Raw genomic sequence first — 26,261 nt, forward strand, 5'->3', positions numbered from 1 at the left:
GTGTGTATCTTATTATGAGTTATTTCTGGAGCAAGAGGATGATTGATGAATGGGTCCCTGTGAGGCACATTTTGATAAGACCAGCCAGTCTTTGTTTACAAGCGTTTGTGAAAATGCTGCCTTTAATTCCTGAGTGGGTAGCAGGAGTGAGAGAAACAGCAGGTGGTTGAGGTGCAGAAGGGAATTTAGGGCCAGCACTGGCCGGCCGCGAAGCACCACCCACCACCACGCCCCGCCCACCAACCACGCCCACTCACAACCACGCCCACCCAAGCCCCGCCCCGAACTGCAGGTCGCGTCTTCTCGGCGCTGGCCCGCGGAGCGTGCGCCGGCGGCGGAAGCGGCTGCCCGGTTCGTCCAGGGCGAGCCGGCAGGAGGAGGCTTGCGGGCCGCATGGCGGGAGCTCCGGGAGGCGGCGAGCCGGGGCCTGCGGCGGGCGAGCCGTTGCTGCAGCGACCGGACTCCGGCCAGGGCTCGCCCGAGCCGCCGGCCCACGGGAAGCCCCAGCAGGGCTTCCTCTCCAGCCTCTTCACCCGGGACCAGAGTTGTCCGCTCATGCTCCTGAAGACGCTGGAGACGAGTAGGAGCAGCGACCTGGAGGCTGGGGTCGGGGTGGCACTGAACCCGGGGGGCGAGGAAGGGCCGGGACCCCACTGATCACGGGCTGCACTGCAGCCCCAGGGCTGCGTGGGCGGGAGGGGGCGTGGGTCCGGCCAGTGAAGGCCCGGGCTGGGAGTCTGCCCTTCTGGGTCACACTGACTGGTTTCTTATGTAAGTTATGCAGCTGCACGAGCTGTAGGGTGCTGGCGAGAGAACCGGGAAGAACTTCATTCATTAATAAAGCAGTTTTACTTCTGACTGTGCACCCCTTTCCTGGGGTGGGGAGTGGGGGATTCTTTCACCTTCATTCACTGCAGTAGGGGAAACCCTCGCTCATTTTTCAAAGGAGAGTCCTTAGCTTCATCATATGTTCTGAGAAGCCCGTGACATCTTAGAGGTTTATTACTGCCCTGGGTCAGGCAGGCACACTGGTTCCCACTGACACTGAGCAGATTCTCTCCAGTCCGGGGACACTGCCTTGCTCTTCTGTATCCGCATAGGTTGCCTGATTTATTTAGGGAAGTAAGATTTAAATGTATTTGTCCCAGATAATAAAGTTACTATTTTATAGCAGAATCGGTCATAATTGAGTAGTCAGCTGATCAAAAACTTTACTGTCTTTTTAAAAAAGTTTTGCCTGCACGTATGTCTGTGCGCTGTCAGCATTCCTTGTGTCCAGGGTTGTGAGATACTATGTGGGTGTTGGGACTCAACCTGGGTCCTTTGCAAGAGCAACACATGCTACTAACCCCTGAGCTATCTTTTTAGTGCGATCTCCCCCCTCCCTTCCTTCCTCCCTTTCCTCAGAGGTGAGGACTGAACCCAAGGCCTTACCAGGTAAGGCCCTACCACTGGGCTCAGTCCCTAAGTGTCCTTTCTTCTTTCTATCGACCACAGAGTCACACATGTCTACTGCTAACCTGCACTGAAGAACTTGGGTTGGCAGGTCCCATTGGAATGTGGTACTCAGGCTGAGGCATGGTGTTACCACAGAGAACATTGTGGGCGCTGCCTGCCTCCAGTCTAGGTACTGTGCTAGTTTGGTTCTCTAAGAGCAGCCCCGGATGCCCCTGGTCTCCTAACACACGCTGTAATGCTAAGTGTTTAGTCATTGAGGCAGTCTTTGGTATAAAGATTCTTGTGGGGACCATTTTAGTGTTTGTATTTGTGATGTTCTATTTCTCGCAAGACTTGATTTTAATTGGCATTAATTTACATGCCCATTTTAGAAACTGCTTTAAGATAGTATTTGTGAGTTTTTTTGTGATGCCTGCTATTTGGGTGCTTTCATTGCTGCTACATTTTCTTTCTTTCTTTTTTTTTCTTACAACTTTTATTTTAAAAAAGAGAGATACATGTACAGATTTTTAAAAGCATTTTGGCATAAAACTATGAATATATTTTTGTCAGTACTGATTTTTTTTAAAGGTTTGACAGTACGCATTGAAATCTTACTAGTTACCATAAGCATAAAGTACATGTAAAACAAAACGTAACATGGAAATAGTCCAAGTTTTCTTGGTGTGTAAAGATTAAACATAATGATTTTTAAATACCAAAAATTGCCACAAGGCAATCTTCTTAGCTCTTGAGTTATTAATGATTTAAGGTCTAGGTGTACCTCACTCTGTGGGGTGCTATACACTGTTGTTGTTGTTTTCTACAAAGGACTGAGGCCTTTCTTTTTTTGAGCTTCATATGGTCTGTGAGTTGTTTCTGGGGTGTTCAGATCTTTCTGGGGCTAGTATCCAGTTATCAGTGACTGCCTATTATGTCTGTTCTTTTGTGACTGGGTTATCTCACTCAGGATGATATTCTCTAGATGCATCCTTTTTCTTAGGAATTTCATAAAGTCATTGTTTCTGATAGCTGAGTAGTATTCAATTGTATAAATATACCACAATTTTTGTATCCATCCATCTACTGAAGGACATCTGGGTTCTTTCCAGCTTCTGGCTGTTATAAATAGAGCTGCTATGAACATTGTGGTGCATGTGTCCTTACTGTATGTTAGAGCACCTTTGGGGTATATGCCCAGGAGTGGAGTAACTGGGTCTTCAGGGAGGACTATGTGTTGCTACATTTTCTAATGAGTGTACTTAATATCTCTGTAGATCCGTACGTCAGACTTCTACTTGACGCTATGAAACACTCAGGCTGGTGAGTAAATCTTTTTAAAAAAGTCACTGCCCGTTCTGGAGGTCCTACCCCCCCCCCCCATAACTAGCAGCATATTATACTTGGGATTTCTCATTGGGACCGCAAGCTCTCTCGTCACTGAGACAGGCCAAGTGCTCTCCAGCTGGTCTTGTTCTCTCTGGCTCTCTTTGTCCCAGCTCAGTCTCTGGCTCTGTCACTTGCTTTGAATATTAGTGAAGGCAATATTCACAGTCTCTTGTGGGTAATTACCAAGCTTGGCCTCTCCATTCCTCCGGCCTAGGGCATTGTGGTGAAGAAACCTTAGCTTGGACTAATTAATAGGAGGCTTCCAGATGTTAACGCAGAGAGGGTTAGAGGGAATAACTTCTGATAGCTATGTCTTACTACTCTGGCCCAAGGGTGGAACTCTGTCATGTTTCCAGTGTGGTCCTCGTCAGGTGACCAGTGGTCTGTTGGGTCCTGATCGAATCCGAGGCAGTACAGGCTCTGCAGAGACAGTCTCCTTTAGTCTGGAGAGAACTGAGTCCTGACCGTGTTAGGTGGTGGTGAGAGGGCCGTCCTGGGTGTTCTGGTGGGGGCTGCTCACGTCTCTCTGTGTTTTTCAGTCCTGTGAACAGGGGGAGGCACTTTTCCTGCGAGGTCTGTGATGGAAACGTCAGTGGAGGCTTCGATGCGTCTACGTCTCAGGTGCGTTTCTTCGCTGAGTTGTTCCCTTGCTGGACACGTCACATGCCTCACACCCTACCTGGCAGTCTTTTCGTAGGGCTTTTAAAGCAAGATTGGGCCTTGCTCTTGAGGAGAGGGTTGGAAGTTTGAGGCATGTTAGAGTATTGCACTGTGGTAATTTCCTGTCGCTGTAACAGGAAACTGAGAAATCGAGATCAGAGTTACTTTGGTTCATGGCTTCAGTCCATGGTCACGTGACCCCACCGCTTTTGTGGCATGTGTCATGGGAGAACTATGTATACTGACATCAATGTCACTACAGCCCCCTCATACCCAACGGTTTAACTTCCTTCCACTGGGCCCCACTTACATTGTGCCGCAGACCAACTGGTTCTTTGGGGTCAGGAGAGAGGGGTTCAGAGCACTGGCTGTTTTCCCATAGGTCAAGGTTCAGTTCCCTACACCCACATGTTGGCTCATAACCATTAGAAAATCCCACTTCTGGCCCCTGCAGGCATGCATGTAGTATGCAGACATACATGCAGACAAAACACACTTAGACACAAAGAGAGATAAAAGGAACTAGTTCTTTAACTCCTAGGCTGATGGAAGGTAGTCAGTCAGGGTCCAAACTGACGTGTGGTTACCACAACAGGACAGAGAGGTGTTGATTGACAGGTACTCCTCAGAATACACAAAGAGAAGGTAACCAAAACCGTAGGGAACCGCAGGAGTAGCTGCTGTGTAGGTTAGCCAGAGGACAGGGACATGTGGGGGGCAGTGACTGAGAACTGCAAAGAAATGTGAGCGTGTGGTCGGCAGCCGTGAATGCTGGGCTAAGAAATACCACGTCAGGTAACTTTTGAGTGGGGGACTGAGATATTTTTCATGTTGTCGAGAGTGACTGCATCTGTCTTTTAGCCTGGCGAGGAGAATTGAGTTAGTTATTGGTGGTAAAGTTGTTCGTGGTGGAGCCTAACCCGCTAGTGAGCGTTCAGCTTTAATGTGAGTAAGTCAGTGGAGGGTTTGACAGTACTGGAGGTGGCAGGTGGACTGGGTGCCGTGACAGGTAGGTGAGCGTGTTGTAGGTAACTTTTTTGACATTTAGCCCCACTTAGCTGCTTTCTGCTGGGTAACTTAATGTGTATTTGATTATTATTCACAACTCTTTGCAGTAGTTACGGGTCAGCGCTGTGGATTTTAGAGACACTTGGGTCCCTCTGCTGATTGGCCATGGGCTCGGGCAGGTGATGTTTTCTTACTCTGTTTCTTCTCTGTAGGTTGCTCTCACGATGCTGACAGCTCTCTGTGGCTCTTGCTAAGGTCACCCACTCCCCTGCAGTGGCTAAGCAGAGGGAGCATTTTGGGAACTGGGGCTGTGGCACTTGGGAGAGTTAACCTCTTACATGGGTCTTACATGGACCCCTGAACTCCTAACACTGCATAATCCTTGTTTGGCAACACATGTCTGTGACCCCAGCACTAAGGAGGTGGACCCTGAGGATCGGAAGTTCAAGGCCACCCTCAGCTACATGGAGAGCTTGAACTTGTGTTAGGGAAAAAAACAGTGAACATTTTTAACTCTCAGCTCTCAGTTATAGGGTTAAACACAGTCATACCCTATCCCATCCTGTTTTAAATTGCCATTTTTATTATAATGTCCTCCATTCATCCAGGAAATTAGAAAGCCTCTGGGTACACTTTCAGCAGCAGGGAAGCCCCTGAGCGTGTAGCTGCCACCAGATCTGAGGAGTCAGTGCTCTCAGGACTTCAGATAACTGTGTGGTCATCTTGAATCACATCCTTACCATACTGTGGGCGTTTTTCCTGCTTCTCTGAGCGCTTTCCCCACCCACCCATGCCACCCACCCATGCTACCCATGCATGCGCACCGTGTAATCTTTTGCTTTTTGCTTCATGTGTGGACTACTCTGAGTTACTTAGACTATGCTGTGAATACATTCTTTGTGGTTCTGTGAACATATAAAATCCTGCTCACCGTCGTGAGGTTTATTTATTATATATGAGTACACTGTAGCTGTCTTCAGACACACCAGAAGAGGGCATCAGATCCCATTACAGATGGTTGTCTACTCAGACTTGTATCTGGAAGACACTTGCAAATATCAGCAGGAGGGAAGGTTCCGGAATATCTGCAGCATTACCTCACACAATTACAGGGTTGGAAACAGTATCAGGTAGGGTGGTTCTGATGCAAGCACAAAGGAACAGTATACAAATGAAGTTAAGAAAACCAGAGAGGGGGCTGGAGAGATGGCTCAGTGGTTAGGAGCACTGACTGCTCTTCCAGACATCCTGAGTTCAATTCCCAGCAACCACATGGTGGCTCACAGCCATCTGTAATGGGATCTGATGCCCTCTTCTGGTGTCTGAAGACAGGGACAGTTTACTTACATGATAAATAAGTGAATCTTAAAAATTAAAAGATAAATGAAATCTATGCAGTATACCTTAGACCCCGTGTGTCCAAGCTCACCTTGGTGATTCTTCACCCAATCTGTTTTTTTAGCTTTTTTTTTCTTCCTTTTTTTGTTTTTTTGTTTTTTTCTTTTTTTGACACAGGGTCTGGCGTAGCCCAGGTTGGTCTCTATGTAGCTCAGGCTAGCTGAGACGGTGTACCCCTGACCCTGATTCACATTCTGGGATCACATGAATGACCAACCACGCTCAGCCTGACTTTATACATCTCAGTGCATGTTTCTAACATTTAGCCCAGACATTTACAGATACTTCTGGTTCCTTATTTCTAGTTCAAATTTGTTCAGTTGAACTCCTAAATTATCTTTTGGCTCCTGCTATTCTTGCCCCAAAATGCTATCTTCTGCCTTTTGCAGAAAGTTGGTTAGTGTTAGGGTTATGGTTACAGTTAGGGTTAGGAGTAGGGCTAGGGTCATGGCCAGGGTCAGGGTCACAGTTAGGATCAGGATTAGGTCATGGTTAAGGTTAGTGTTAGGGTCACAGGTTTAGGGTCAGGGTCATGGTCACAGTCAGGGTCAGGGTTAGAAGGTTCAGGGTTAGGGTTAAGGTTAGGGCCACAGTTAGGCTTAGGGTAAGGGCCATAGTCATGGTTAGGTTCAGGTTTAGGGTCAGGGTTAGGCTCAGGGTTAGAGGGGCTAGGGTCAGGGGGTTAGGGTCAGAGTTAGGGTTAGAGGGGCTAGGGTCAGAGTTAGGGTTAGGATTAGAGGGGCTAGGGTCAGGGGGTTAGGGTCAGGGTTAGAGGGCTTGTTAGGGTTAGGGGGTTAGGGTCAGGGTTAGGGTTAGGCTCAGGGTTAGAGGGGTTAGGGTTAGGGGGTTAGAGTCAGGGACATGGTTAGGGTCAGGGTTAGAGGGGTTAGGGTTAGGGGGTTAGAGTCAGGGACATGGTTAGGGTCAGGGTTAGAGGGCTTGTTAGGGTCAGGATTAGAGGGGTTAGGGTTAGGGGGTTAGGGTCAGGGTTAGGGTTAGGCTCAGGGTTAGAGGGGTTAGGGTTGGGGGTTAGGGTCAGGGTTAGAGGGCTTGTTAGGGTTAGGATTAGAGGGGCTAGGGTTAGGGGGTTAGAGTCAGGGACATGGTTAGGGTCAGGGTTAGAGGGCTTGTTAGGGTCAGGATTAGAGGGGTTAGGGTTAGGGGGTTAGGGTCAGGGTTAGGGTTAGGCTCAGGGTTAGAGGGGTTAGGGTTGGGGGTTAGGGTCAGGGTTAGGGTTAGGCTCAGGGTTAGAGGGGTTAGGGTTGGGGGTTAGGGTCAGGGTTAGAGGGCTTGTTAGGGTTAGGATTAGAGGGGCTAGGGTTAGGGGGTTAGAGTCAGGGACATGGTTAGGGTCAGGGTTAGAAGGATTGGGGTTAGGGCCTCAGGGTTAGGGCCTCAGGGTTAGGGCCTCAGGGTTAGGGCCTCAGGGTTAGGGCCTCAGGGTTAGGGCCTCTAGTTTCTCTGAATGCAGCTTTGATCACCTGTCACTTAGTTTTTGGGCTGTACTTTTAAGGGTAAACACAAAAGCATGCCCCTGTTTCAGCGCTTCCCTTGGAGGCTTCTTGCTGCTGCAGAATAAAAAGGTCTGTGTGGTGCGGCCTCAGACGTCACCAGCCGGCTTGCGCCTTGGACCCATGCTATTGGTTCAGATCTCACCTTCCCACACGACCTCTTCCTTCAACCCCCCACCCCCCGCCTTTGCACATTCTGTTCCCACCCCTTTTCCCTGTGTAACTAGGCCAGGTCTCTAGTTTATTCTTACGATACATTTTTCATTTTTGATTTAATTTTTAAAAACACATTTCAGCCTTTCAAACAAATGCCTTTAAGTGAATGATCATAATTGATATTTCTTATTTTTTTAAGATTTATTTATTTTATGTATGTGAGTATACTGTAGCTGTCTTCCGACACACCAGAAGAAGACATCAGACAGATGGTTGTGAGCCACCATGTGGTTGCTGGGAATTGAACTCAGGACCTTTGGAAGAGCAGTCAGTGCTCTTAACTGCTGAGCCATGTCCAGTCCCTAATTTTTGATTTAAATAATTTTTTTTTGTTGGCGATTAGGGTCTAATTACATTATTTCCCCTTTTCCTTCTTCCCCTCAAACTATCTTAGGTACCTCTCTCCCCTGCTGTTTTTCAAATTTTAAGTTTTTATTTTTATGTGCATGATTGTTTTGATGGCGTATCTGTGCTCCGCATGTGTATGTGTGTTGCTCACAGAAGCCAGAAGAGGGTGTTGGATGGATCCCTTGGAACTGCAGTTACAAATGGTTGTAAGCTGCCCGGGGAGTGCTGGAATTAAACTTTGGTCCTCTGGAGAACAGCCAGTGCCCTAACCATTGAGCCATCTCTTCAGCCCCATTTGCTTATTTTGAGACATCTTCTGTAGCTCAGGCTGGCCCGAGGATGGCCATGAACTTCTGATTCTCCTGCTGCGACCTCTTGAGTGGTCTGCCATGTCTGGCTGGAGTGATACTGGGTGATGGAACCCAGGGCCTGGTGCGGGCTAGGCCATCACTCTCCCAGCCGAGACACATCCCCACTCAGCCCTGAGGGTCTGAGTTGAAACATTCCTGCCACAGAGAGGCCTGTGCTCTCCAGAGCAAGCCTGGAATTCCTGTACTTGCTCAGGACCACCACTGCATGTGTTAAACACTCTGATGGACGTTTATTAATATCTGTCTCCACTAATAGATTGTAAGTCGATTATTAGGTCTTAGTGAATATTAGTCCACTGTCCTGGTTAGGACCCTCGTGTCTTCCTGGTTCTCACAGGGTCCTGCCTAGCGCGCAGCTGGCCTTTGTGTTCCTTATGTCTGCCGGGTGGGCAGTCCTGGGGGCTTTCCCTCATTCTAGCTGCAGGGGACTGGCGCTCACTGGGGACTGGCGCTCACTCAGTGCTTGCTCTGAAGCCTTCGGAGAAGCGCTTTCTATAGTCCTGGTTCCCTGCCCATTACTGTCTTCGCTGCTGAGGAAACTGAGGCACAGAGAGGCTAAGATGAGCTTGGGGACCTGGAGAGGTGACTTCAGAACACTTAGTCCTCTTTCAGGGGACCAGAGTTCACATCTCAGCAAGCCTGCCATGGGTTACTTCCGGTCTCTCTGCCCCCCCCCCCCCACTCATGTGTGTATTACTCCCTAACAGTTGAAAATAAAATTTACATATGGGAATCTGCCAGCTTGCTAAGTTAGCAACCGTGCTTTAAATATGTCTGTGTCTTCCGAAAGCTGCGGCATGGGAGGTAAACTGGTATGGTCAGCTCTGCGGTGCAGCATATGAACACATCTTTACCCAGACTGTGGGCACCGTCTAGTGAGGAGAGGTCACCAGAAGTGGGACTTGAGGGGCTGTGAGGGAGACGGTTGAGGGGAGGCTTCCGGCGGGTGGCCGCGAACGAGAGGGATGGGATCTCGAACTTCTCTTTGGTGTTTCCCAGATCGTTCTGTGTGAGAATAACATCCGGAATCAGGCACACATGGGCAGGGTCGTCACCCACGAGCTCATTCACGCCTTTGACCACTGCCGGGCTCACGTCCACTGGTTCACTAACATCAGCCATCTGGCGTGCTCGGAGGTGAGTTTAGGTATTTCTTATACACAGTCCCGGGCCCGAGGAGACTCATGGCTGAGGCTCCAGGTCTGAGAGCCCCTGAGGTTTGGGCTGTGGCCAGGGTCACATCCTTCTTTGGAAGGATGCTTTCTTGAAGTCCTTTGGTAATTTCTAGAAGTGTCCGTATCTTCTAGAGATCATGAACGAGGCTACAGGTGACGGTTAGAAAGTCCCCCTCTGAGCACCTCTAGTTTTTACAGCACACTCTTGGGGTTGTGCTCTTGCTAACAGATGTTTAAAGAGATTATCTAGAAGGAAGTGTCAGATACACTGGGGTCTCAGAGATGCATGGTGATTTCTATTCTTCCCCAGCTTAAACGCTGGCTGGTGTGCAGAGACAGAGAGCCTCTTTGCTTCTCACTTGTCCTCTGTGTTTGTGACAGATTCGAGCCGCAAGCCTCAGTGGGGACTGCTCACTTGTGAACGAACTCTTCAGGCTGCGTTTTGGATTAAAACAACACCATCAGGTAAACACGGAATCACCCACGCCCACCATGCCGTGAGCAGATACACCGAGTCTGAACAACGATCCGTGGGAAGAGACTGCAGACCGCTTACCGCCCATGGTGTAGGTGTTCATGCATGGCGCCTGTGCAGGTCAGAAGAATGCATTGGATCTCCCAGGAAGCAGTTACACATGGTTGTGAGCTTCCATGTGGGTGCTGGGAACCAAAACTGGGTCCTCTGCAAGAACAGTGAGTGCCTATAACTGCCGAACCATCTCTAGCTTCAACTCTAGGATACTGTTAATGGGGATTGAGAATCCAAGTGAAATCATAGTGCCTTCCTGTGTCCCAATAGTCATGTGGGTTTTTATACACACACACAAACACACACAATTGACTCCTTGTCAACTTGACACACAACACTTTAAGACATAACTTCTCCTGACTCTTACCAAGTCCGGCCGCCGGCACGAGATCCAACCGTGGCCACCTCTGCACACAGCTGACTCTGAGGGAACACTTCCCAGAAGATTTCACCTCAGTGGTTCCGGTCTCTTGTTAATCACAAGATTCTTCAGCCACCGCTGGCCAGAGCCACAGAATCTTAAAGTAGCAGACATCCCTGATAGTCTTTAATCTTCCCTCTGAAACGTCACAAGCCGGCTTCCCTCTGTCCTCTGCACTGCTCTCAACATCCAAGCTCCCACAGAACATCCCACCGTGGTCACAACACCCAATGGCTTTTCTAGGCCAAAGTTCCAAAGTCCTTCCACATCCCTCCCCATAGCAACGTGGTCAGGTCTGTCACAGTGATGCCCACTATTCTGGTATGAATTTACTTTAGCTTGGTTACCATTGCTATGATGAAACACCAAGTTAGGAAGGAAAGGGTTTATTTGCCTTTTGCTCTCACATCTGTAGTCCATCACTGAAGGAAGTCAGGACAGACAACCTGGAGACAGGAGCCGATGCAGAGGCATTTTGAGACAGGGTTTCTCTCTGTAGCCCTGGCTGTCCTGGAACTTGCTCTGTAGACCAGGCTGGCCTCAAACTCACAGAGGTCCATCTGCTTCTGCCTCCCAAGTGCTGGGATTAAAGGTGTGAGCCACCACCACTTGCCAAGGATGAGTGAGTCCCAATCGTGGTCTGCCATTGAGTCTTCTGAAGCTTTAAAATCTGTATTTTTGGGGGAGGGGACAGGGTCTTACTGTGTATCTTGCGCTGTCCTGTAGCGAGAGAGAATTTCCAGTTTGACTGAGGTAGAGGTAAAACTAGGAAAACAATATTGGTGACCATCAAAATCGCTGCTTAGGTTTTATTTCTTTAGTTTTTGAGACTGGGCCTTCTGTTGCCGTTTTTCTTCTCTTCTCCTGGGCTCAGGCTCAAGTTGGTGGCATAGAGGAGTGTCTCCACACAGGCCTTTACTTTCACTCTTATGTTTGAGACAGTCTTGTTGTGTAGCTGGACTGGCCTGAATTCAGGCCCCCATGCCTGCTTTTGGTGATCTTTAGTGGACAGATCACATACCATTCTTTTGAATTTTAGTTTGGAGAAGAGATATTCTTTTGATTATTATCTTAGGGTTTTTCTGCTGTGAGCAGACACCATGGCCAAAGCAACTCTTATAAGGACAACATTTAGTTGGGGCTGGCTTACAGGTCAGAGGTTCAGTCTGTTATCATCAAGGTGGGAGCATGGCAGCATCCAGGCAGGCATGGTGCAGGAGGAACTGAGAGTCCCACCTCTTGTTCCTAAGACAGCTGGAAGATTGGCTTCCAGGCAGCTAGGACAAGGGTCTTAAAGCCCATGTCTGCAGTGACACACTTCCTCCAACAGGGCCACACCTCCAAATGGTATCATTCCCTGGGTTTAGCTGTTCAAACCACCACAATTATCTTTAATGGATATTCTTTCGGATTTTAGTTTGGAGAAGAGAGATAAATATTTTAAAAGCTCTCTAGGAATTGGAATGGTGGGACCTTACATTTCTTAAAACATGGACGTTTTAGGATCAACAGATTCAAGATATTAGATAATATTAGCTAATAGATAATAGGTCTCATAGCAAAACTGAGACCTATGAAAGATTATGCTTAATTTCTGCCTAAAAACAGAAACCTTTTAAGTTTGGGTGTATGTGTGAATAGTTTCCTGTTGCCTCAGGATAAACAGTAAAAAGTTAATCTATCAGCAGCCAACTGAAAAATTATGAAAGAGGTGTGGGAGTGAAGTATATTTTATTTTTTAAAAAAGATAGGTTTGGGGCTGGAGAGATGGCTCAGTGGTGAAGAGATGACTCACTGACTGCTCTTCCAGAGGTCCTGAGTTCAAATCTCAGCAAACATGTGGTGGCTCACAGCCATCTGTAATGGGATCTGATGCCCTCTTTTGGTGTGTCTGAAGACAGCTACAGTGTACTCACATAAATAAGTAGGTCTTAAAAAATTAAAAAAAGATAGGTTTTATATTTAGTTACATGTGTGTGTGGGTGTGTGCACATGAGTGTATGCAACTTTGGAGGCCAGAAGAGGGCACCAGATCCTTGGAGCTGGAGTTACAGGTGTTTGTGAGCTGTCCACCATGTCTGTTGGGGATTAAACTTGGGTCCTTCAGAACAGCAAGCAGCTCTTTTAACCACTGAGCCATCTCTCCAGCCCCTTGAAACTGTGTTTTAAATTTAATTAAGCAAGTTCAATCAGGACCTTGTCCACAGCTTTTTTTTTTTTTTTTTTTTTTTTTTTTTTTTTGTGATTTTGCAAAGTGGGAATTCATGTTTGGCAGAGATTTCCTGGTGCATCAGAGGAAGACATTGGTTATATTCCTGAGAATATAAGAAATGGTGGCTTTATGTCTAAATATTTTTAGAGTGAACTGACATGTTCCATGGTTAGAGAATTATATTTGTTATTTTTAATTTATAGAATGGCAGAAATTAATAAATAAACAGGAGGAGACGTGGATCTTTATGATTTATTTTAACTTTATTTTATATGCCTTAGTGTTTTGATGGCATGTCTGTCAGTGTGAGGGTACCAGATTCCCTGGGACTGGATTTACAGACGGTTGTGCGCTGCCGTGTGGGTGCTGGGAATTGAACCTGGGTCTTCTGGTAGAGGAGCTCCTCACTGAGGAGTCATCTCTCCAGCCCCGAGAAATTAATCTTAATTTGATTTAGGTAACATTTGATATCATATAATTAAATTTCACACAAAGTTAAAACCTTTCCTTCCCCTTAGACTTGCGTGCGGGACAGAGCTGTTCTTTCGATCTTGGCCGTCCGGAACATCAGCAGAGAAGAGGCCCGGAAGGCCGTGGATGACGTCTTCCAGTCCTGTTACAATGACCGAGAGCCCTTTGGCCGGATCCCCCATAACGAGACGGACGCCAGACATGCCCACAGGGACTTTCAGAGCCGTGATCGCTACTACTCGAACATATGAAGAAGGTGCCGTCTGACAGGACCACGAGGAACGGACGTGCGGTTCTGCGGCTCAAAATGTACAAGTTGTAAATGATCCGTTAGGTTCTATGCATCAGATGCAGACTTGCTGATTTTAGCATTTGACTACAAGAAAATAAACGTGGCCAAAGGAACTCCTTAAACTACCAGGGAGAAATGGGATCTTTATAGGTAATCACTTAGCATATAAGGAAAATAAATGGTACTTTTGTATTTTCTACAGTATGTTTATTTTTGGCCCTTTTGTTGAGATAATTTTAGAATTTGGCTGTGATGTCTGTGAAGCATGCACTTGTGTGGTGGTGGGTGGTTGATATTGGTATTTACAGACTGTGATGATCAGATCATACATTTGTTGAGATTTTTGTCAAAATGCCAAGAATGAAAGTCGGGAGTAATTCACTCAAGGTCAAGGTCATTTTCTTTGTCCATTGTGTATGTATGGGGGACTTATGACTCAATTTCCTGGGACAGTTTGATACTCAGACACTTTATCTTTTAGGTTTTTTTTTTATCTTATGTACATGTATGTTATGCATGTATGTGTGTCTGTGTACCACGTGTTTGCCTGGTGCCTGGAGACGAGAACTAGGCCTTGGATCCGCTAGACCCGGAGTCAGAGATGGTTATGAGCCACTGTGTAGGTTCTGGGAGTCTCTTCAGGTCCTTCGGCGAGCAGCCAGTGCTCTTCACTGCTGAGCCATCCCTCCAGTCTCCCTTACTAAATCCTTTTAAACCTAAGATACTGCATTTAAACTATAATGCAATTTGGTTTCACTTTTTATGTGTTTGTAAGACTTTTCTCATATAATTTAAAAAACCTTGTCCGTACACACACCGGACTTTTACATTCAGAGAATAATCTGGACAGTGTGTGGTATGTGTGCTAGCCTGTAATCCTAGCATGAGGGAGGCAGAGTCAGGAGGATGGGGACAGGCCAGCCTTGGCTAGGGAGTGAGTTCGAGGCTAGCCTGGTGTACCTGAGACTTTGTCCCAGAGGGAGAAAGGAGACCTTGTCCTGTCGCCTGTGCCTCCTGACTGGCTGTGCTTCTGCCGCGGACAACACTTGGATGAAGTCCAGTCGGAGCTGTGTGGATGTGTCTGAGTAGACAACACACGTGTTGTGGTCTTTCCAACTAAAATGGAATCTCTACAGTCAAACTTTTATTAGTGTGCATTTGTGTGTACAAAGTAATGGGCTTCAAAATGATATTTTTATTCCGTTATCTATTGTGTGGTGTTTGTATTCACACCTGTAACTCTCCTGACCCCTTCTCTAGTGATTCCGTTTCTCCTCCTACTTTTATCTCCCTCTCTGTCTCTGTCTGTCTGTCTTACACACACACACACACACACACACACACACACACACACACACTTTAGGTTCCAGATTTCAGAGAAGACCCATTCGTCATGAATCTGACTTATTTTACATGATTCTCTCTTTCCGGTGATGGCTGTTCCCCAACAGGTCGTCATGAGTAAAGCTGCAGTAATCATGCGTGCCGTGTGCAGATCTGTCGGGTGTGCGCATGCTCAGGCGCGGTCCTCTACTTACACGATGTTTCTACTGTCAGCTTTTCAGGAGCAAAGGAAACCAGCTCTGTACTGATTTCCATAGAGGCTGCGCTGGTGAAAACTTCCACCAGTGTCTAAGGGACCTCACTGCCTTGGGCACTCTCCAGGATTTACTTAAAGATATATTTTAAGTTGGGCGCAGATGGTTGTGTGCCTGTGTGCACGTGAGTGCAGCACGTGCCTGTGGAGGCCACGAGGGGGCGTCAGGTCCCCGGGAGCTGGAGTTACAGATCGTGGGAACTGCCTGGGAGGCGTTCTGAGGACCAAACTCAGGTCTTCTGCAAGATCTGTGAATATCTGTAACACCTCAGCTGGGTCTCCAGCCCATTTCAACTTTAAAAAGTTTTAGATTTAAACATTTAAGTGTTTTTTTTTTTTTTTTGCCTGTGTGTGTGTATGTATATCATGTGCATGCTTTTAAAAATGTTTCTTAAATCTGTATGTAATACAGTGTTTTCATGTCTTGATGGAAACGTCTGTCACACTTTGCTTTTTGGGGGGGGGGGCAGGGAAACTATCTTTTTCTTTCTTTCTTTTTTTTTTTTAAAGATTTATTTACTCATTTTATGTATGTGAGTACACTGTCGCTGTCTTCAGACACACCAGAAGAGGACATCGCATCCCATTACAGATGGTTGTGAGCCACCATGTGGTTGCTGGGAACTGAACTCAGGACCTCTGGAAGAGCAGCCAGTGCTCTTAACTGCTGAGCCACCTCTCCAGCCTCCCCCGCCCCCCTTTAAACGTAGGCAGTATAGGAAGGTGGTTAGAGACATGGAGATATTATTTTTTGTGTGTACGGGTGTTTTGCCTACATGTATGTCTGTGCACCACATGTATGCTGTGCCCACGGGTCCAGAAGAGTGTGCTGGATGGAACTGCAGTTAGAGATATCTGGTTGTCATCCCAGAATCCTTTGTTTCTCAGCTTCATTTCCTCCTCCCCACCTGTGGGTTGATGTCTGTACAGGTGAGAACTGGCACTAGTCAGGTCAAGGCGATACGTGATTGGACGGCAGAGAGTGGGGTGGGGACAAAGGTGGGAGAGAAGAGGAAGGAGCAGAAGGAAGATGGAGGTGGAGCAGGTTGATCCGGATCCAGGTGGTCTAGGTCAGTTTTATCTTGTCTAGGTGGGTGTTTATATCTTTATTAACCGGCAGTGAGTTTATTGTGTGGATGTATTGTAGATTGGGAATTTAACATAAGTGATAAATTACAAGTTTCTGGAACTTCCATTTTACCGGGCTCCCGGGATGTGGGCGGAGTTCCGGCGCGCAGAGAGAGCCGGGAGAGGGCGGCTGCACAGCACGGGGGCCAGCGAGGCGTGATGCCGCTGGAGCGGTCTGCAGAACGTGATGTGTGTGTCAGGCACGTGGCAGAGAAGCAGGGCCCCCCGGGGGAGGCGTGGATCCCGCTCTGTGGCCTGCGATAAAGTGCGGAATTGGTAGCCGCCCATTTCTACTCTGCGCAAACCTTTTGTTCTGATTTATTTCCGATTAATTTTGCTCATCTTAGATTTTTACATCTAGAATCAATGCCTTCTCCTCCCTCCCTCCCTCCCTCCCTCCCTTCTCTCCCTTCTCTCCCTCCCTCCCTTCTCTCCTTCCTTCTCTCCTCCCTCCCTCCCTTCTCTCCCTTCTCTCCCTCTCCTCTCTCTCTTGGATAGGTTGGCCTGGAACTCACAACGCCAGCTGACCCTGTCCCCTCAGTGCTAGTACCGAGGCCGGGAGCCACCTACACAGTATGCTCCCTCTTAGAATCAGGTTCCTTTTACTTAAACATTTGTGCGTCTTCGTCTTGCAGAGAGAATTCTGTGGTATACATAGATCAGACGTGTCTCTTCATACTCCTGTGTTCTATTGTTCCTAGTAACCGGGTGGTGTGAACACACCTCATGAATACGGGCGGGAGGGATTTTAGCTCACACTGTCCATTATGGTGGGGGAGTTAGGTCGGCAGGAGCTTGACGGAGCTGGCCACACTGCGTCCACAGGCTGGATGGAGGACAAGGAGTGCAGGCACGGCTCTGTTTGTCGCTAGGCAGGATTTCAGCCAGGGAATGGAGCCGTCCGATGTGGTAAGTCCTCCCTGTAGCTGGGCTTTTGCTACTTTGTGGGTTCTTCTTTCTTCCCCCCCCTTCTCCACCCCTTTTCTTCCACCCTTCAACCCCTGACCCTAGAAGGAGAGAAAAGGACAAAGGGCAAAGTCTAACATTATCTTTAGACGACTTCCTGCTGAGTGGTGGCATTGTGTTCCTTGGGGCAAGCTTGATCTTCACCCTCAGGATATATAATTTCTTCTTTGTGCACAACTATTTAACAGGCTACCGAACAAACCACGACCAACAGCAACCAGCCACCAAACCACCAGCAACCTCTCAGGGTCCTAGAGTTTATCTGTCCTCTGAAGGGTCCCCAGAATCCCAGAAATTATCTGCAGCTGGCAAAAATCACACCCCCGCCAGAGCATGAGGTGAATCATAGTCAGCTGTTGTGGACAATCTGAAACCACCCCATCTCCTACACCTGGGATCAAAGTGAAAACACGTTCTTATAATCTTTGTGTTTTTACGAAGAGACCAAAATTCTCACTATGCCTCCCACTTCAATTAAGGTAATTGAGTTGGATATCCATGTCCAGACATCTCTTTCTCAAGTGATTCTAGGTTTTGACAAGTTGGCAGCTGACTCTGGTCTTGCTTCTGTAATAGGAGCCTCTGCGGAGCTCCCTGGGGGTTGCACAAAAAATACCGCAAGCCCTCCAGTGATGTAAGGATCTTCAGGTAATCCCACTTTCCAAAGACCACACTACCTTATATCCTTACCCTGTGCCCCAGTACTGTCAGCAGACAGACGTGGACCACCTAAACCACACGCAAATCATGGCACTGACGGCTGGGATGTGACTGGTTTGGAGCAAAAATGAAATTTAATTTTAATATGTGGTTTATGAGGGGCTGGAGAGATGGCTCAGTGGTTAAGAGCACTGGCTGCTCTTCCGGAGGTCCTGAGTTCAATTCCCAGCAACCACATGGTGGCTCACAACCATCTGTAATGGGGTCCAATGCCCTCTTCTGGTCTGCAGATAGAGCACTCATATCTGTAAAAAGAAATAAATCACGAAATATATGTTGTTTTAGCCACATTTTTTTTTTGGGGGGGATGGGGTGTAGTCATCCTACTTGGCGTCTAGAGGTCAGACTTGGAATTACAGATGGAGCTCTCAGTTTATGGCTAATAGGTAAGAACAAAGAGACAGTGGGTGTAACCGGAAAGGAAGAGCGTGGAGGACACACACGGTGGGTAACAGCATCTGCCGGTGTGCCTGAGGAGGGACAGTTGGGAACGAAGATGATTGTAAAGGCCCCAAATGAGTGACTTTCCGTGAGTTCCAAGAAGAGAGGCAGAGGCTGATCGCGTTATCACTGGCTGATTCATTCGAATGGCAACTGGAAATAGACCTTTGACGCTCACGGTGCCCGTGCGCTCCGAGGGAGGAAGCCTAGTGACCAGCCGAGGCTAGCACAAGGGGCGTGGGGGTGGGGCTGGGGAAGCTGGGGGAGGGGCTGGGGTGGGGCGAGGGCGGAGCTTGAGTCCAGTTTCTCCTTTGTTACCACCGACAAACGAAATGAGGAGAGAATATTGCAATATCGATTCCTATGAGTAATTCTGGGGATTTGAAGTGTGATGTGACACGTGCCACTTTTGGAAACTCACTGCTCCGAAACGTCGTTGGAAGTCGTTGGAAGCTTCACGACACTTACGTCCTTATTAAAATGTTAGCGCGTGCGTCAAATGGATGGGTTTTTGAACCCTAGAGATCAAATAGTTCATTTAATCGTATTAACCAAATTGGTTTTAAACCAGCGGAATTATCTGCCACGCTTAAGAAGTCATTATTCTCCAACCGAGTGGATAAATGGGTCACCTTGGGATTTGCAGCTGGAGTTTTCCTTTATAACAGTGCATTGGGAACGTGGAGTCATTTGTCCCAAAGAGACTCTGTCAGCAAAGGTTCACCAGACCTGTCTCGATTAATTTCTCAAAACCACACGAGGAGATTTGCCAATTATGCTTTCCAGTGTTGATTTGATCAGCCTCACACCGTTGCACAGTCTGCAGAAGTTGCTCCTTGGAGCTCTGACCAGTCACCTGGTGGAAACGCTCCGAGACTTGAGCTTGCGTATGTGGTTTAGGTGGCCGCTATCTTTGACATGCTGGGTGTAGAATGACCCCATATATATATATATATACTGGCAGCATGTCTGAGGAGCAGGTGGGGAGCTGGTGGAAGGCAGAGCGACAGGCAGACAGACATCAACTGAAGACAGCACAGAGAGTCTCCGAAGAACTATCAAGATTTTTTCTCTTTTTCTTCCCATTTCGATCCTCATTTCCACAGTAATGACACTATGACAGTAATGTAGTTGTGGCCTGCAATTTCAGCACACACAGATGTTGTATTACTACATATTATAGCAAATTGCCCCTTTTTTGCCCCGCCCCCACCCCAGGCTCTTGCTGTCTAAGTGGAGCCCTTGGCCCTTAGCATTAACATTAGCTAGTGGCTGGTTAGAAATGCTAAAGCCACTACTAAGTCGGTGTGCTTCGATTCACAGACATCAAAGTTGAGAAGTACTCCCTGAGGACCTTGGCAGCCCCAAGGGAGAGGATTCTTTTCCTGCGTGCATATGCCCCCACCACATACTCACTTTAGAACACAGGATTCTTTGACTCGGGGTCAATAGATGGTGCTAGCATTCTAAGCTCCGCCCCACAGTTACCTGGCAACAGTCGGGTATGCTCCGCCCCACAGTTACCTGGCAACAGTCAGGTATGCCTGGCTCACTATAAAAGGGGCTGCTTTGATCTGGTCTTCTCTCTCTTGCTTTTGCCTTCTTGTTCCTGCTCTGTCCTCTCGTCCCGTCCCTTCTCCCACTCTCTCTCTCTCCACATGCTCATGGCCGGCCTCTACTTCTCTACTGTCTGTCTCTGCCTTTCTCTGCCTCTATTACCCTCTTGGCTTCCCTCTCCATGCCCTGAATAAACTCTATTCTATACCATCCTGAGGCTGGTCCCTCAGGGGAAAGGGATGCCTCAGCATGGGCCCATGGAGGCACCCCCTTCCCGCACACCTCAGCACACTTCCACCAAACTTATCCCCCCCTCTTTATCTTTTTATAAACACATCAGATAGGACTGGGCATCCTGGAGTTTTAAGGCTCCTACACATGATTTGGGGGTGGGGGTCGGAACTGAGGGTTCTACATCCTCAGGTTTCTCCTCCTTCCAAATGCACCACCTTTTAAAAAAACTATTAAGTAGGTTTAGTACAACACCTTTGCTGTACAAAGAAACGAGAGTTAGTTTCTTCATTAAGTATGCTTAAGAACAATTTTCTTAAATTTTAGTCTCATGTCTGGGTTATTCAGTTTTTACTCTTAGATCTGGTGTTAAAGATGTGGGGAAATAAATAGAAAGCAAAGGGAGAGATGTTTTATTTTTATTCTTTATTAAGATGAGCTAACCGCTCTGATTAGCATGAAACAATTTTAACTGTGAAGTTCAGAGCTCACATGAAAAGGGAGGTAAGCTTATCAGACAAAATGGAGAAAAACCAGTAAAATTTTAGATAGGGCTGGAGAGATGGCTCAGTGGTTAGAGCACTGACTGCTCTTCCAGAGGTCCTGAGTTTAAATCCCCAGCAACCACATAGTGGCTCACAACCATCTGTAATGAGATCTGATGTCTTCTTCTGGTGTCTGAAGACAGCCACAGTGTACTTATAATCAATCAATCAATCAATCAGTCTTTTAAAAAGAGACGTTTTAGATAAACAAGCCATGATGAACAAGCCAGTAGGCAGCACCCCTCCATGGTCTCTGCATCAGCTCCTGCCTCCAGGTTCCTGCCCTGCTTGAATTCTTGTCCTGACTTCCTTCAGTGATGAACAGAGATGTAGAAATATAAGCCAAATAAACCCTTTCCTCTCCAATCTGCTTTTTGGTCATGGCATTTCACTATAGCAGTAGAAACCTTAAGACATGTGTATTATTGGCATTCACAACATGGATACATGCACTCAAAATTCATACATTCCCCAGAGAGGCCGGAGGTCTGCCTGGAGCTACAGACGGCTGTGAACCTCGAGAACACTGGGAAATGAGCCCGGGTCTTCTGCAAGAGCAGCAAGTGCTCTGAACGGCTGAGTCACCTCTCTACCCCCAACTCTCTATTATTAATAAAGTGTACTTATTGTAACAAGGTTCTGTGGTAACACGTGGGGGCATGTTTGTAAATATTAAATCTGGCAATCTTGAGAAACAAACCATGGGAACATGAACACTAAAAAGTCTGTATAATGAATAAAATTTGAATCTCTGTGATGTGCTATCAGGATACCCATATAAAATACCCTTTATGGAACGTTTTATTTATTTTAAAGAGGCAGGATCACAGTCATACATGACCTAAGCCACATCCTGAAAGTCAAAGACATCTCAGACCCCATCCTTTCTCTATCTCCCAACTTGCTAGTATTATAAGCCTGTAACACTACACCCAGTCAGGACTTTTTATCATTTGAAGAAGAGTTATGCCATGATCTCAGCCCAGCAAGAAATCTGAGTACTTCTGTCGACGAAATCTCTCTGAGATGAGGGTGAAACTCAAAGAAAGCTTGGGCATGCAGATTTCCATTTGTTATGCTCAAACCAGACCAAACCAAACAGTAACAGTCCCAGTATTTCAAGAGGAGACCGCAGAAGTGGGCCGCGTGGAGAGGGAGCTGTTGGCAGCGCTGTCGAGCAGCAGAGGGCGCACGCGCACCACGGATGAGCTTCCAGTCACACCCCGGTGCGGTCATTTTCGCAGTACTCTGTGCAGCTCAGGTTTTATTTAAATATTTATTTGAATCAACTTTGGCATGCAGCGGTGCAAAAACAGATTAGAAATTAAATGCAGGTCTAGTGCACTCAGCGTCTGCATTTCCCTAAATGATATATTGCTTTTTGCCTAAGTGCTTTGATTTAGGAAGTCCTTCAGCTCCTGTCTTTTTTTTTTTTTTTTTCATCCAGAAGTCCTGTGCTTCCTGTTTGTGCTTAGATCCTGGCGTTTTTTCTAGAATCTTCCACAGTGTGAGAAGGGGTGGGTGGGGATTTATGAAGTTAAGGAAGCAAAAGTCTCAGACAGGGTGGGGTTACCAGCTGGGCTGACTTGGCTCCGAACCACAGCAGGAGTCAAACGTGACACTTCTGTTCCCAGGTGTAAAGCCATACAGAGTGTCTGAGAGTGGTGAGAGTCGAGATCACACACACACACGCGTGTGCACACACTATTGTTCAGTTCATACAGTGTTTCCTGGATACCCGATCACTTGGCACCGGATAACCGGTGTAAGCTTGTCCTTGGGGAAGATGATTTCTCTGGCTGTCGGTATTCCCAGTTGCCAGTCTTTCTTTGTCGGTGGTTAAGGTCCTGTGAGCTTTCCTCCTTCCACATTAGCGAGTCCATTGCAGTCCTTATTAGGCAGCCATGTTGTTGAGCCTTCGAGCCCCTCTGGGATTTCTAGGCGACACAAAACCCCAGAAAACTGCTCCTCTGGCTTTTCCGATCCTTCCATCTCTCCTGCGACGATCCCTGAGGTTCAGTGCCGGAATCGCGTTGTGGAGATATCAGCTAGAACTGGACACCACACGGGCGGGTCTCTGGTTCTCTGCGTCTTGATCGGCTGTGGTTTTTGTAATGGTGTCCATCCGTTACAGCAGAGAAGTTTCTCCCATGCGGGGTGAGAGCTGCACTTCCTTATGGGCGTGAGAATGCGGACTTTTCCCAGTCCGCTAGAATCCAGTAGGCTCAGCCTTCTATGCATGGCCATTTTGTTTTCTGTTTTCTTTCTTTCTTTCTTTCTTTCTTTCTTTCTTTCTTTCTTTCTTTCTTTCTTTCTTTCTTTCTTCCTTCCTTCCTTCCTTCCTTCCTTCCTTCCTTCCTTTCTTTCAAACAAAAACTAGCTGTGTATTCAGGCCTGCTGTGAATTCACAATCCTCCTGCCTCAGTCTTGTGAGTGCTTAGATAGCAGGCATACCTCACCACATTCAGCATTCTGTGGTCCGTGGTTGGCTGAAATTTTGTCCATCACTGTTGGACATAGCTTGGTACTGACTATATTTGACTACATTTCAGTCACATAGCAACCTGATTAAGTAGTTGCTGTTTCTGTCTGTGTGGAGGTTCAAAAGAGTCACAAATCTAAGACAGTAGTCTCATAAACAAGGCATACCCATTGGACATCTGTTTGACATATTGCTTCCTAAACTTGATTCTAAAGTGTGACACATTTTATCAATTTTGGAAAAAGTTGCAAACTTTAACCCTTTCCTGGAATTTTATAACACAACAATATTTTCTTAAGAAATTCTACCGCCAGCCAGGTGGTGGTAACACACGGTTTAACCCCAGCATTTGGTGGTGACACATGGTTTAGTCCCAGCATTCGGGAGGCTGAGGCAGGAGGATCTCTGAGTTCAGGTCCAGCCTGGTCTACAGAGTGATTTCCAGGACAGCCAGAGCTACCCAGTGAGACTCTTTGTTGAATGCCCCCCCCCCACAAAAAGAAAAAAAACCCACAGCAGTGAAATACATAATTAACATCATACAGTTTATATTTGATTACAGAATCCTTATTCACACCAATTTTTTCTTTTATTAACACATATTGGCTACACAAAATAATGGGTTTTCTTGTGACATTTTCAAGCACGTATGTCATGTACTTTAATCACCATCCTCAGGGCCCTCTCCCTCTCCTTCCTCCTTGTCTTGGAGTCTTTCCTGCTTTGAAATAATCTTCCATACACTTTTATGTCTTAAAAAAAAATAAAACCAGGTTCTGCATTTGTCTTCCTGAGGCTATCTGATTTCAATTAACATGGTATTCAGTTCTGTCCATTTTCCTGTACATGATATCATTTTGTTTTTCTTTATGGTTGTATGAAACTACATTGTGGGTCTGCACTATATCATCCTTATCCATTGGTAGTACGCATACTATACAAATGTGCATACAAGCCTGTCTAGAGCGTGCGGACATCATTTGTTAGCATCTGAGGAAAAGGAGCCTTTGGTGTCTTAGGATCTGAGGTACCAGGAGTAGACAGTGGACCACACAGCAGGTCTGTATTTGATTTTGCCTCTTCCCTTTGTTGTTGTTTTTTTAAAAGATGTATTTATTTATTATTTATGAGCACACTGTCGCCCTCTTCAGACACACCAGAAGAGGGCATCAGATCTCATTACAGATGGTTGTGAGCCACCATGTGGTTGCTGGGAACTGAACTCAGGACCTCTGAAGAAGCAGCCAGTGCTCTTAACCACTGAGCCATCTCTCCAGCCCCTCTACTGATTTCTTAGTGTGGTTTCCTGATTTGCTTCGTATCAAACAATTAGTATTTTCTTTAACTAATCCAGTGTTACTCAGCTGCTGTGAAGACGGGAAACCAAACAGTGGATTTGAATAAAGAGCCACCATTGAGAACCATACCCTAGGATGCTGGCCTTCAACCTTTTACACAGATGCACGATTTCATCCAATCAGTGCATGAGGGCTGAGTGCATTCTTCTAGGCAGGATTGATATTTATTATGACTGTAGGTTTTGGGGTGGAACTTGGGTCATTAGGTTTGCATGACGAGCGCTTTACATGGTCACATCTCGTCAGTCCAGTGTGTGGGTATTCTTGTCAGCAGACTGCTCAATGGGTTTTGAGTTTAAAGAACAGACAGTTGTGGGCATTTTATAGTAATACTGATGGCTTGCAAGTTGCCACTAGCTGGAAGTCTCTCCCCTTTTCTGCTGCTGGTCTTATGCAGACTTTACACACAAGCTAGAGTTACCTGAAAGGAGGGAACCTCAGGTGAGAAAATGCCTCCACAAATCCAGCTGTAGGGCATTTTCTTTTCTTTTCTTTTCTTTTTTTACTGGTATACCATTTAATTGCAACACCAGGCAAGTGGATTCCGAGTTCAAGACCAGTCTCGTCCACAGAACAACCAGTGCTACAGAGAAACCCTGTCCACCCAAAAACCAAAATTCTAATACACTGACTTCTGTGAAAAGATACTTTCAATTTCCCATGTACCCAGAACAGAGGTTTTCAGATTCATTTCCAACAATACCTTTTACACCCCAAAATTCCACTGATGGGGCAGACAACAAAAAGGAAAACCAAAACCTGGAGGCAGTTCTGCAACTTTGGCACTCAGCAGGTTAGTTCTCATCCACATTGGCCGTCTGTGGATTTTGAAGGTGGTGACAGGCACGTAAGCTACCGATGTGTAGAGCTTGTTTGGTGAATCCTCATCCTCATTACACTTTCTGGGCAAACGTACTGGATACGATATGGAGCCTCCCTTATTCCCTTGGCCCAGGCAGCTCTATAGAGCCTGGTGTCAATGCCTACATCTGGAGTCTCCGTTTCCTTCATGGCAAATTTCCGAATTTCTTTGAGTGTCTGAGGAGCACGCTTCCTGAGCGCACTCCATGGATTTGCATGTGAATGTTGATGGTGTATTCCCGGGTCACCACCTCGTTGATGGCAGAACGGCCCTTCTTCTCCCCAACCTTCTTTACGGGAGCCATTCTGCTGGGCCCACGCAGGAAAAGGAGGGCGGGAGGAATTGTTGGGCATTTTCTTAATTAGTGATTGATGGGGGAGGGCTCAGCCCACTGTGGGTGGGACCGTCCCTGGGCCAGTGTTTCTGGGCTCTTTAAGAAAGCAGGCTCAGCAAGTCAGGGGAAGCAAGCCAGAAAGAATCCCTCCGGAGCCTCTGCTTCCGCTTCTATTTCTAGGTTCCTGCCCTGTCTGAGTTCCTGTCCTGACGTCCTTAGGCGATGAACGGCAGTGTGGATGTGTAAGCTGAATAAACTCCCTCCTTCTCAATTTTGGCCACGGTGTTTTCACAGCAATAAAAACCCAAACTCTTCTTCTCCAGAGCTGTGCTGATGCTCATCAGGAGCTTGGGGGCTGCCCTGAATTCAGTCTCCCTGCCTCCTGAGTCTAGTCGGGGCGACTTGGGCCACTCGAGGTTCCTTGAACTCTTGCTTGTGACAGAGGCTAATGTCTTTAATACCTTTAACCCCTGTTAGGGCAGAAAATCATCGCCAGACTCGGGGAACGGAAATCTTTAACACACGGAATATTATATTGGAATACTGGGAATATCGGGATATTGGAAACACATGCCAAGGCCGAGGCCGAGCCAGCGAGGGGT

General features: G+C 47.0%; 1 protein-coding gene and 1 pseudogene across 2 annotated transcripts; one reads left to right on the forward strand and one right to left on the reverse strand.

Moving 5' to 3' along the window:
- The first annotated feature begins 344 nt into the window (after positions 1-344).
- ATP23 (ATP23 metallopeptidase and ATP synthase assembly factor homolog) lies at positions 345-13,569 on the forward strand. Its single transcript, XM_080935200.1, has 6 exons — positions 345-580; positions 2,715-2,760; positions 3,366-3,447; positions 9,338-9,475; positions 9,895-9,978; positions 13,194-13,569. Exons 1-6 carry the CDS (start codon positions 394-396, stop codon positions 13,395-13,397), a joined length of 741 nt encoding a protein of 246 aa, XP_080791326.1. The 5' UTR covers positions 345-393; the 3' UTR covers positions 13,398-13,569.
- An 11,688-nt stretch (positions 13,570-25,257) lies between these two features.
- Positions 25,258-25,629, reverse strand: LOC308434899 (large ribosomal subunit protein eL31-like; annotated as a pseudogene). Its single transcript has one exon. The product of its transcript is annotated as a large ribosomal subunit protein eL31-like (transcript).
- Between the last annotated feature and the right edge of the window lie 632 nt (positions 25,630-26,261).

The sequence above is a fragment of the Micromys minutus genome (genome assembly GCF_963924665.1).
Source record: "Micromys minutus genome assembly, chromosome: 22".
NCBI lineage: Eukaryota > Metazoa > Chordata > Mammalia > Rodentia > Muridae > Micromys > Micromys minutus.